General features: G+C 36.2%; 1 protein-coding gene and 1 pseudogene across 1 annotated transcript in view; both read left to right on the forward strand.

Annotated features, from left to right (window-relative positions):
* The window catches only part of LOC145661963 (methyl farnesoate epoxidase-like), a 43,451-nt gene extending 39,249 nt beyond the window's left edge, over nucleotides 1-4,202 (forward strand). Inside the window, exons 6-7 of the mRNA XM_081727311.1 lie at nucleotides 1,259-1,372; nucleotides 4,173-4,202. Coding sequence (XP_081583437.1) covers nucleotides 1,259-1,283 — 25 coding nt within the window. The 3' untranslated portion in view covers nucleotides 1,284-1,372; nucleotides 4,173-4,202. The remainder of the gene's footprint in view (nucleotides 1-1,258; nucleotides 1,373-4,172) is intronic.
* LOC145661432 (farnesoate epoxidase pseudogene) lies at nucleotides 1,352-8,805 on the forward strand (annotated as a pseudogene).
* The last annotated feature ends 4,300 nt before the right edge of the window (nucleotides 8,806-13,105 follow it).

A 13,105-nucleotide genomic window follows, 5' to 3' on the forward strand; every position in this document is an offset into this window, starting at 1 on the left:
CCCAAATTTTATTTCATAATATTCATTTGCATGTCTATAATCCATTAGCTTTAGTCTATAGACAAAACTGTGAAATGTGAAGGTAAAGACTTATTTCATATATAAACTAGGTAATATTTCATATATTGCCTATTTTTGAAACATCACTGAATTGAAGGAGAACTATGATGACGAACCAAAGTAATGAGTATGTAAATAACAATCTGCGTATTACTTGTGTTAGAATAGCATGTTACATCTTGGGACTTCAATTTCTATTAAAATCTTACCTAAATCTTAACTCATCATACTACTTTTTTATGTACTCTCAACAGGGCTATTCTATCCTACCTTAATTGATGCTCGAAGTTAAGTGATGGTCATGGTAGCGAGTTTGATGAAATTATGCCTCCAACAAATTGGCGGACATGTCCAGCATCTGATGTTAAAGTGTTTTCAAGTGAAAGCCAAGAAAGCTCGAAATCTACGAAATTTTTTGTAGTATTAAGTGTTGGTTCCGTATATAATATTTTCTTTGTTAAGTATATTGGTGATACTATCTACACCTAGTATATTTTGCTGTAATCTATGATACTGAGGATTCCATAGTTTTACCAACTTAGCTTCTGAAGAGGTGAAATTGCTATCAATCTCAGACTAAATAGCAATAGCAGAATAAAGTTTGGCTATAAGATTAATCGTTCATTCATGTTGATAAAAATAAATAAATTTAAAATACGATTTCAATATCTGTTTAAAAAATATACTTGAATGTAGTAGGGATACAAGTCGTATACTGGAAGTGAAATCTTAAGTAAATGTTTAGTTCATGCTTTTCCCCTATCAAAAATTATCAACTCACATACCAAAATTTTCAATTTTAGAACTTGGAAAACTGCTTTGTTGCCTAATGTGTGAATAGTCTCTAGTGCATTAGCCTATCGCAAACAATAAAGAAGCATGCTACATTTTAGATTGTACAGCCAAACTCGGTTGCTACCATCATTTCTTTGTTAAAACATAATGAAAGTTTATGGCTTTTTTTTTAAATATCATAGTTCTAGTCTCGACTCTCTACATTTTCAAAATGATAATCTATACTATTTCCCACTATAGCTATGCATGATGAGATCCACGCTTCTGAAGTCATGTAACAAGATGGTATACGAATAATTAACAAGTAACAAAATAATTTCAATGTGTATGTAGAACATTGCCATTACTTTTAACAAAGTTGTACTGTGAAAAACGCGCTAAAACATGTATTACAAATTTTCAGATTACCTTACACTTTAGCACACTAAATGAAATCTACAGAAGCAGCAGTGTTCTTCCTCTTGTGCCGCGATTTGCAGTTGAAGACACTGAAATTATGGGATATAAAATACCAAAGGTAAGTTCGTTTTTGTTTTGAACGAAAGATGAGTAAATTTTCGAAAAAAAGTGTAAATTTATTTTGAGTTTAACGTCCCTTCAGCTATATGAAACATGGATCTACAGTTTAACGTGGGATTCGAACCACATGAACTCCCGCCGGAACCGAACCTGAGTCTCTCACGCCAGAGATGCGTAAGTTAACCGCTTAGCCACAAAAAAGCTCCAAAATTCAAATTCAGAAAATACATCTTTATCACATGTATTACGCTAAACTTTCCTCTCAATAGGAAATTCAGATTTCTAATCATTTTCCTCCAATAAGATGAGATTTTATTCAGAAATGTATCATTATTCGTCGCGGGCGCGGACCTAGGAATTTTTGTTGGGAGATGTCAAAACTTTCTGGGGTCAAATACTATGACAAGCCATTACATCTATATAATATTGAACGAGTATTATTTTGCATCCGCGAAGACGATAAGTAATGTAAAATACTTCCACCTATATTTCCAGAAAAAAAAGTAATAAAACTAGGTTGCTTTTATAAGAGAAAGAGTACAGGTGAAGTGCAAGATGAAATTTTCACGCTACATCAATAATTTCCTTGTTAAACAAGTATAGTTTAGCTAAGAAGTTTTGGGGAGGGGTTTCGGGCTCAATGGACCCTGTGGTTGCGCCTCTGATTCGTCCTTTTCACTCTGAGGAAACTTAGGGCCTTTATTCCTGTTTCTATCATACGCTTAAGAGGCCTCATCACTGCGAAATTTAAGTACCGCTAATTTTACAGTAATTATACGATATCTTCAAATAGATAAAAGATAATCGAAAAGTGGAACAGTACCTCCCTAGACAATGTTATTTTGCGTGAGATACCGTTATGACGACTCATTTATCTGCTTTCGATTTCCCGCCATTTAGAAAATCGGCATTTATTTTCGCGTTTCTAAATAACTGCAAACGGAAAGCTACTAGGTGACTCGTGATAACGGTACACCATGCAAAATAATATCGTCTAGGGAGGTCTTGATCCACTTTTTGATTATATTTTATCTATTTGATGATATCACATAATTACTGAAAAATTAGCGGTATTTTAATTTCGCAGTGATAGGGACTCTTAATGATTTCTTCTCTCACGTCATTTTACTCTCCCCGTGGAATATCCTTTAAGTGCAGTTAAACGAATAGCTTCATTCAGAGTTCGAAGTGAAAAAATAGCAGAGGCGGCATGTTTTATTACGATTCTGACTGGATATACCAGCTATCTAAATGTTGAAGTACAGTAAGGGTATATTGCCTAAAATATTGTATTTCTATTTACATAATGACTAAAAATGATTGGAGAGCTTCTTTGTAGTTATTGGGGGAGGGAGCATGGAGAGACTTTGATCCCCGCCAACAACTTTCTGAAAAAAAAAATTAGAAAATTCTCTTATATTGTATTATAGAGAATTATACACGAAAATGCTTTAAAATCCGAGTTTTTATATTAACTATTTCTTGCGAGAAAACTGCCGGACCCCTCACTCGACTGAGAGGTAATCCAAACCCCCAAAAGATCCGACCCCCCACAGTGGACAAACCCTAAATCCGCCCATGCTAAAAGCACGACATTTATATGCATTAAGGCAAGACCACGCACATACATAAGAAAGAAAATTCAATATGACACATCAAAATATAAACTAAATTAATTTCTTTGAAGACACCTCATTTTGAAAACAAAATGTAGGAGAAAGATAAGAAGAATATCGGTGTTGTCAACTTGGAAATGATTTCTTCATAAGAAATAAAATCTTTATGCGTGCAAAGTTATTCGTCAATTACTGTATATAGAAATGGATTTATTAAAGGTATTTAGCATCTACTCTCCAGTGACGGTATGTCTTGATCACTGAAAAACCAGAGGCGGTATGACATACCACCACATACCACCGCATACCGTCTCACTTCGACCACTGACTTCACTAATTGCAGGTACAATCAACTAAGTTACTCAAGAATAAACACGAATTCAGTGGCGGATCTAGAAGGTAAAAACTGGGGGAGGGGAGGCAGCCAGTACCCAGACTATGATAGGTATATATAAACTTTGAAAAATATATGAATAATAGCTTAAATTATTTTGTCACTGAAAAAACTGGGGGCCCTAGGCCCCCCAATCCTGGCCTAGATGCGCCATTGCACGAATGTCGAATAAGTCTAACTACTTAGAGTATGTTTGTTTTATCTTGGCACGCTTTCCTCCTAAAGGATGGATCAGTCTGCAACCAGGGTCGGATCCAGGGGGGGGGGGGCGATCGGGGCAATCGTCCCCCCAGAAGAGGAAATTTTCTTATTTTTATACATAAATAAAACCCATCCCAAAGTTTGGAGCCCTTAAAAGTAGCAGTATGACAACCCACCGCCCACCCAGAAGTCGGTCCTGGATCCGCCACTGTCTGCAACGTGTTGTTGCCACGCTGCAGTTAAGCTGAGAGTTAGAATATCCTAGGAGACATAGCGAAAACGCCACACTACTCACAAATCACTGTAATACACTTGTTCGCGTGTGGCAACTAAGCGTTTCAAGTAGCCGCCAAATAGCAATGCCCTTATCTGATTGGCTGGCTGACAAATAACGTCACCTACACGACAAAACCAATAAGACATCTCTTGGATTAAAACGTTCAAGTGAATGCCAGCAGAAAATACTTTAAAGGCCAACCAAGAGCACTGGCGGCAAGTATGCCAAGATAAAACAAACTCTAATTACGGTCTCAAACAAGAAATTTTCCTTGAACGTTAATTTCTATGTTTTAAACATTATTTTTCAGGGTACAGGTTTCTTTGTAAACACTTACAGCGTGCACATGGATCCATATCATTATAAAGAACCACATCTCTTCAAACCAGAACGGTTTCTAGAAAATGGTCAACTTATTAAAGACGATTGGTTATGCCAATTTGGAGGTGGTAAGTAATATTGTTTTTCATTATTACACTAAAACTTGTGACAGATCAGAATTAAATTTAAATCACCTCTGTTCAGTGTGCTGAGTAAATGGTGATCAGGTTTACTTTAGGAAAGGCCGCAAAATTTCAAAGACAGACACACTCTCCAATCCAAAAATGATGGTCACCAATATCTCTCAATGTACAAATTATGAGAGGTATCCCCCTTCTCCCGCCCTACGGCCTTTGGTTTGACAAAGAAAGAGTTTACATCAGGGTATAAAATTTCCAAACCAGACGATTACATTCAGGATAATGAATTTTGAATTGGACGATCCATATATATGTTTAAAATTTCTTATATTTTTCATTGAGAGTGGGAAAAGAGGGGCGAATTTCAACGTTGTGAATACCTCACTTTCCATGTCTGTTGTGAAGACTTTACATTTCGTGTTTTCTCCCATTCAGTGATTATTATTTTTGTGCGAAACAGACACTGCGCAGTCCTGTGAGTTTAGGCAGAAACCATTCCTACTGGACACTGTTCACCAGCTCTGAATTTCTAGTCGGCAATGGCGACCGGAAATTTTTCGCCCTGCTTTAGGCCATAGTGTCTTAACCTGTGGTACGTGAGCCATTGCTTGGTGCTACGAATGACCTCTGTTAAGCTGCGCCAAAATATTCTGTTACAAAATTTTGCCATTTTTCTTTTGCTTGTTTTTTATAAGTGAAAGGAGATATTAAAATGCAACTTATCACAACTATGGAAAATGTTATTCTACAATAGAAAATATGAACCTGAAGAATTTTCAGTGTTGCCAGAATAACATTTCCCTCAAAATCTAAGTTCAGGCAGCGACTAGAGAAACGAACTCAACTGCATTTGATTAGTATCATGTTGTCTTGAAATCCTGTGAACTACTTTTTAAATAGAAGTTGTATTTAATTTGTAATAAACAAAGTAGTTTTAACATGCAGTTATTAACCCTTTAATTGGCAAGCATTGATAGCATAACATTAAAATATTTAGTTTGCTTTTATGGTTCAACCATGTCTTCCTGATCATAATTTCGTAATTTTTAAAGTATTTTTGTAGTTTGGTTACAAAATACAGGGTGTTTATTTCAAAGCGACATTGCCATAAAATAGGTCTTATGTTTAGCTACTGAGCAGCATTGCCCTATTATGGTCAAATATCATAAGAATACTCTCAATAATTACCAGCAGTTTCGTTTAAATATTTCCTACAGAGCAAGAAACCACAATTAAAAAATAAAAAATGAAACTTTCGCGGAACTTAGGAGATAAAGCTTCTACAAGACTAACTTTGACTGTCCCCTGTTGATAAAGATTAGAAATATGTAAAGAAAGGACTCTAAAATCATGTGCATGTATGAATACTGTATGAAAGCAATAATGCCAATTAAATTATCACTGTAGTTATAATTCGTGCGGATAACGCAACAGAATGCGATGTTGCTTGAGAGCAACACTGCACACTAAATGGTTAAAATTAAATAATAATGTTATTTAGAATGTAGTTCACAGGATTTTAAGACAGCATGATACGTAATCAAATGCAGTTGAGTTCGTTCCCCTAGTCGCTGCCTTAACTTAGTGTTTGGGGTAAATGTTATTCTGGCAACACTGTATTTCTTGTGGATGTCAACACTGAAAATTCTTCAGGTTAATATTTTCTGTTGTAGAATAACATTATCTATGATTGTGATAAGTTGCGTTTCAATATCTCCTTTCACATATGAAAAACAAGCAAAAGAAAAAGGGTTACTTTTTAAAATTATTTTTAGTAAGTCAGGGTCTTAATTACCGTCTCATTTAGCCTAAAGGGTTTAATCGTGGGACAATAAGCTCAAAGATTTTCATTTTCATTTTCCCATTAAACGCGAATAATTTTGTATAATTCAAACATTTTCTCTCAGATTGTCAGTGTCTTACTATAACTTTTATTTTATCGACTCTTTTGTAGTGTATTTTTACGTATTAATTCCGTACATGATAGGCATACTTTGTGTAAACCCTATTAGATATGACGATATCTTCCATGTAACATGTATATGCATATGGGCATTATTCAGTAGAAATAACTTGCAAAATTGATTAATTTTGACGGCACAAGGGGTAATAATAAGACACATTGCATGTGATCAAATTGCATGCGTAGTGTACTTATAGAATAGCATTTACAAAAAGAACGAGCAGAAATGCCCGTTTTTCCTTGCGGGAAGCATAACATGTAATAAATATGAAACTAGTAATTGCAAGATTGTAGAAATTGCTTCCTTTATTCCGTCAGAAGTGAAATTTTTGAGAACGCGCGTTTCCTTGGTTTTAATTATGAGTTTAAATGCATAATTTTACATCTGCAACAAGCGATGAGTCCTTACATTCGGCACTTTCTAAATATAGAACGGGAAGTTTGGATATTATAGAAATGGTCCCATATCGCCCCTAGGCTACAAGCAGAATGTCTCAAAACGATAAAACATGTATTTTCTTAAATTTCGAGTTTATGTACCGAATGTCGTACGTTTTTTTTTAAATAAAAAGGGTAATATTGATGTTATAAAGGTAACTAAGAAAGTTCTGTCGTTTTTTTAGTGGAGGTCTGTGTTCCATTGGCCCTAACACCGTAAGTGGAATGCGAATGGAGATAAGGTGAAAATCGGTTGTTGGTGTGGGTATATCCAACATACTACCTGGTTGTTTCAGTTCTGATATACCGTGAACTTGCGTAAGGACAGAGTGAACATGGGACCTCCACAGAGAGTCATAAGTGCGTGTATGCTGTACGAGTTCAAACTGGGGTCAAACGCCACTGTAGCGAAACGGAAGTTATGCCAGGCCTTTGTTGAGGGTGTCGTGATTACTAGGGATGGCCACAGATTTCCGGTTCCAGCGGAATCGGTTCCGCGAGGAACCGGTTCTCGGAGCTCCGGTTTTCAGAAATGGTTCTGGAACCGGTTCCGGAGCTGAATCCGAAAACCCGTTTCCATAACCGGATCTTAGGAACCGGTTCCAGACCTGGATCCGAAGGCCCGGTTCCATAACCGGATCTAAGGAACCGCTTTCAGATCTGGATCTGAAAACCCGGTTCCAGAATCGGATCTTAGGAACCGGTTCCAGATCTGGATCTGAAAACCTGATTCTAGAACCGAATCTTAGGAAACGGTTCCAAACCTTGATCCGAAAGCCCCCAAAGAACCGTAAAGGAGGCACAAAGTTCACCTTCAAAACACTGCAAAGAGGACCATGCGCTTGTGCCCTCCCCGCCCAGACCCGCTTGTGCTTCCAGAAAAAAAATTGGTCCACCAGTGGATGTTTAGCCAAATGAGTTGGCCAATTTGCCTGTTTAGCCAATGAGTTTGCCAGTTACCCAGTTTATTTAGCCAAATAAGACAAGTGGCCGCCGCCTGGGCTCTTGCTTGTCGATTTCACCATTTCATCTAGCACATTGTTCACAGCCTGCCAGCAGCTCGGGTTTAGCGTAGAGATGGTCACAAATTTTCGGTTCCAGCGGAACCGGGGAACCGGTTCCTTAAAATTCGGTTTTTAGAACCGGTTCCAGACCTGGATCCGAAAACCCGGTTCCAGAACCGAATCTTGGGAACCGGTTGCAGACCTGGATCCGAAGAATCGGTTCCTGACCTGGGCCCGAAGAACAGGTTCCAGAACCGAATCTTGGGAACCGGTTCCGGACCTAGATCCGAAAAAACGGTTCCAGACCTGGATCCGTTCAGACCCGAAGGAACCGGTTCTGGCCATCCCTAGTGATTACATGGACAGTGCAGCGGTGGATTAACAAGTTTAAGGACGGTGACGAAACACTCGAAAACGCACCACGTGCCGAAAGACCAATGCATGTATAAAATGAAGATCTTCAGGTAGCAATTGAGGCGAACAGTGGCCAGACGTATAAAACATACGTTTTTAGTTTTACGTTTGCTGCAGTATGTTACATATGGTTGTACGTTAAGTCCAAAAACTACCGGATTTATGCATCTAACCTACGTTTTTACGTATGTCACTACGATTTTCTTCTTAGTGTATACCCTTGTATACCATCCGTTACAACCCTGACCAAAATTACCTTTCATGAAAAAATAAATGATATATATTACGTAGTTAAAAGTTGAGGTTTGAGGTTTGGCTGTAATGAAATTGCGCTTACTTCTTGCATCATTATATTACAATTGGTATACTTTTATAACGTACTGGTTATGAAATAATTGTTAAGATCTTTTTTGTTGTAAAGGTGAATGTTTTTTATTGTTCTTATTTTGTTTTCATATTTTAGGTCGAAGACGTTGTCTTGGAGAGAATTTTGCAAAATATGCTGTTTACCTTTTCTTTACAACCCTTCTGCAAAAGTACAACTTCAGTATTCCTCCCGATCAGCCACCCCCTTGCACTGAAGCCATCGAAGGAGCAGCAATGAGACCTCAACCATTCCGCGTGGTCATCAAGGAAAGAGACTCGAGTATTAGAGGTCTCTAAAAACTTCATCTGTGATCATAAAACAAATATTAATTCAAAACGTATTTAAGTATTCTTGTCATATTACAAGGAGTGATCAAAAAGTAATGCTTCTTCTTTTTTTTCGGTTACTATTTGTTCCCTCAATTAAAGGTTCGCGGGTAAGTTGGAGGAATTAAATTCAGTGCTGATTGTTTTATCTGCTTAAATGATTATCTTTTCTTAGTGTCATTCAGATACAACGAAATCTTCCTTAAAGCGGTAGACTACTAAATATTTTTTAAAAGCTAACAATTTTTCTTTTGCCCGTTTTTCGTAAGTGAAAAGAGATAATGAAATGTAACTTACCTCAGTAAAGATAATGTTATTGTACAACCGAAAATAGGAATCGGAAGAATTTTCAGTGTTGCCATTCATAGAAATTACAGTGTGACCAGAATTTGAATTACCCAAAAATCTAGGTTAAGACAACGACTAGAAAAATGGACTCAACGGTAATTGATGACGTATCATGCTGTCTGTGTTCCTTGTTAATTACTTTTTAAGTAATATTTGTATTTATTTTGTAATGACTTACATACGTTATTACAAAGTAAATAAGTTATTACAAAATAAATACAAATATTATTTAAAAGGTAATTAACAAGGAACATAGACAGCATGATAAGTCATCGATTATCGTTGAGTTCATTTTTATAGTCGTTGTCTTAACCTAGATTTTTGGGTAATTCAAATTCTGATCACACTGTAATTTCTATGAATGATAACACTGAAAATTCTTCCGATTCGTATTTTCCAGTGTAGAATAACATTATCTATTATTGAGGCAAGTTACATTTCATTATCTCTTTTCATTTACGAAAAACTGGCAAAAGAAAAATTGTTAACTTTTGAAAAATATTTAGTAGTCCGCCCCCTTAACGGACACCTCCATAATAGGACAGAACTCTCCCTTTTATGTGCATTGTGAGATATAGATATGGACAGTCTCCACCCTTTAACGTCTTGGTAACCTCTTCATAACGGACAGGATTTAAAAAAAATACTTTCCGAAGTTTGAAAGTAAATCTGTGATGAAGCACAGTAGACAGAATATCCAGTTCGTATAACATGACCTTGTCATTAATCATTGACCCGGTGAACTACTTGTTTTCTCCACAACAAATTATTTGAGTTCACGATATTTTATATTCTTATTGCATTACTTGCACCTTTAGCAGTCAGGATATGAATTAAGCACTTTTTTTTTGTTTCAATAGATAGGAATGACCTGCATTAAAAAGGAAAATTACTATACATGTAGTATATTCTGCATGCAGAATATCAACACTCCGCCAGTGATACTTTTGTTTCTTTATAGAAATGAATACCACTCTCGTCTATCAAGTACTTTGAGCACTGGGTGCAGTATTTCGATGTCAGCTTATATTTACATTTATTTACTGTATAGTCCATAAAATTAACACACGAACTATGAGTAATCTAAATTTGCACAACCCCTCTGCAGCAGTCACCTCACATTTATGCACAAACAGTCACGTCTATTATGTAATTGAATATCTATTTTAGGACGTCTTTTCTTCAGGTGTGCATAGGTTTTCTCGGGGGGTACTCCAATTTCCTCCCACTTTCTTCATTCCACCATTTGCTCCATTTCTCATCATCACTGTCTCCTTTAGCCTAGAAAATAACCGTGGAACGTAAAACTTAAAAGATTTCATTTCATTTCATTTTTATCTTTTCTTCAGTTTCTTGCTCAAAAGTCTTGTAAGTTCCCTCTTTATTTTGTGCTACCAACTCAATGTCATCTGGAAACATGCGTGCTGACTACGTGGGTGCGCCGGGGCTCCGGTACCCAAACAAATAATCTTGTGGATGCGGCGCAACCAGAAAAGTTTTAGTTTGTACCCGGGTTTGTACCCATTTCTCTTGCGTTTAAGTCAGCTGTATTACCGACTGAGTTAGGACAGCCTTAACTTATCCTTATATTACCGGTATATTTTACTTTATCACAACACAGCCCTTTATGACAGTGTTCATAAAAAGTTTTTAACTAAAAATAAATCAATCAAATATCAAGGCTTCCCTGAAAATATATAGGCTAACACGTCCCGCCATTGATATGCACCCACATAAATTTTGGAAAGTCGGCGGCGTTGTCTGCAAATAGTGTACTACTTTTTACTCCATACTCGAATACTATTGGAAACAAATATAAAATGGAAGTACTACATTATTCCGCACGTTTTAATAGACCTGTGTACTCTTAAACAAAATCTTCGTTGAGATATATATGCTTTTGTTTCCTTTCGCCGTTCAACAAATCACTATATAAAACTCACTATCGGGTTAACATTGTGAACTGCATTCTTTTAGTTGAAGAGTCCCTTCGCGAAGTCTACAAACATTTGGAACCGTGAAGCCACGTATTAAATTAAAATATCAATCATCCAGTAATTGGCAGCCCAAAAGGAAGCACGTACTTATAATCTCTGTTCTTTAATTATCTGCCAACGTGTAGGGAACATACTGTAACGTATCTGCAGTGGTGCAGTCAGGGGAGAAGGCTAACCCAGCTCTAATACCTCCTTAGTACAGTAGGCCTAATATCAAAAATGGGTTCTGCGTACAAGTATTATGTTCCATTTGCGATTTCCATTAATATGATTTTTTTAAAAAAAAATAATTTGTCACAAAAAATAAGTATTTTCAGTCTTGTTGAAACAAACATATTTGTCAGAAGCTTACTTTTAACTCGCTTGATTTCTGTATTTTCAAGGTCAGTATATGTGACACTATATAATGCCACATAATGCTGTAGGGCTATATATGTATGTACTATATATAAGTGCTATTCTTTGACATGGTAATTATCACCCCTTCTCTCTTTGTTTTTGGTTACGCCCTAGCATATGGATCTATAATTTTCTAACAGAATTCTTTTTCCATGATTGCATGCAATTTTCTAGTCGTGATATCCTGCAGTGTTTCGATTGGGAAAATGAACTGATGAGAAGGAACAGACGAGTTTAAAAATTGGAGGCATTACTTTCATACTAGTTCATGTAGATATTTTGTAAATGTATTAAAGTATTATTATTATTAATATTATTAAATTTTTATATGTGCCTATTTATCTGCTTTTTGCCAAATAAAGATCTGTAATATAAAGTTTTATATCTATTGTGATTTTAATTTTTGGTTTCCTTTACTTTTGTATCAATCCTATTGCTACTACAACCTTAAACCAACAACTCACTTGTATTTTGTTTCAAGATAGTTGTTAACTATAAAATTATAATGGATAAGTATGCTTAGTATTCGGGACCATGGGGACCTCAGTAGTACAGCGTTTACCTCTGGAATCCCTGGCTGTATCCCAGCTCATGCAAGTAGACTTTGGGTGGACAAACACCATGTGCATGAGTTTTCTCAGGTTTCACTTGCTTTTTCCCCACTTTATTCATTCTACCATTTCATTTATTAGAATATTATCGTCACCGAATATCTAAGCATAATTTGTTGTCAAGACCATGAAAGGACGTAACTCAAAAAATGCATTCTTGAAGTAAGTCGGTTAGAGCATGTAAAACGGTGATATCTTGTTGCTATCAAATCGCCAATGCTCAGTTCCTATTAATGCGAGAGTTGCTAATAAAAAGAGGAAATACATATCTCAACAAACGACCATGTTTGAGATAAGAAGAAGGCAGAAATGAAGTTACGCTTATTTGTGGTGTTGGAAATTGGGTCTCGAGAGAGTGTAAACTGATTTACGCCTTTGATTTTTGAATACAATAAACCATTGTGTAATATTAAAAGAAGGTGTAGTGTTTATATATAATAGACTATTTGATGTCTTTTTTGTCTTCTATTTATGCTTTTTAAATTTTTTTCCATAACAAAGGTTAAAAAGTTACTTGGCCGTAACAGGACAAAAACGAATTAGCTATGTGCTGAATATTTTTGATTTGTTTTTGCTAACCGCGCAAATGAACTGTTTTAAGACTTCGTTTTTTATTGCTTTTCACTTGCTTTTGTATCCTTCGATGAGGATGACATTTGAATTTAACATCCCGTTCAGCAGCGAGGCTATTTGAGACGTGGACCTATTGATTAATGTGGAATCTGAACCACATGAGCTCCCGCCGGGAATCCCTCGATGAGGTGTTAAGATATATATCCTAATCAGTGGCGGCTTTAGCGGGTAGGCCGGGTAGGGACGGGCCTATCCAAAAATTTTGAAAAATATAAAAACACTAAAAGACACAATAAAGAGTAAATATATATATATATTTTACACTATTTATATTAATGGTAG

This window comes from Thermobia domestica, chromosome 10 (assembly GCF_964235325.1).
Source record: "Thermobia domestica chromosome 10, izTheDome1.hap1.1, whole genome shotgun sequence".
Classification (NCBI taxonomy): Eukaryota; Metazoa; Arthropoda; class Insecta; order Zygentoma; family Lepismatidae; genus Thermobia; species Thermobia domestica.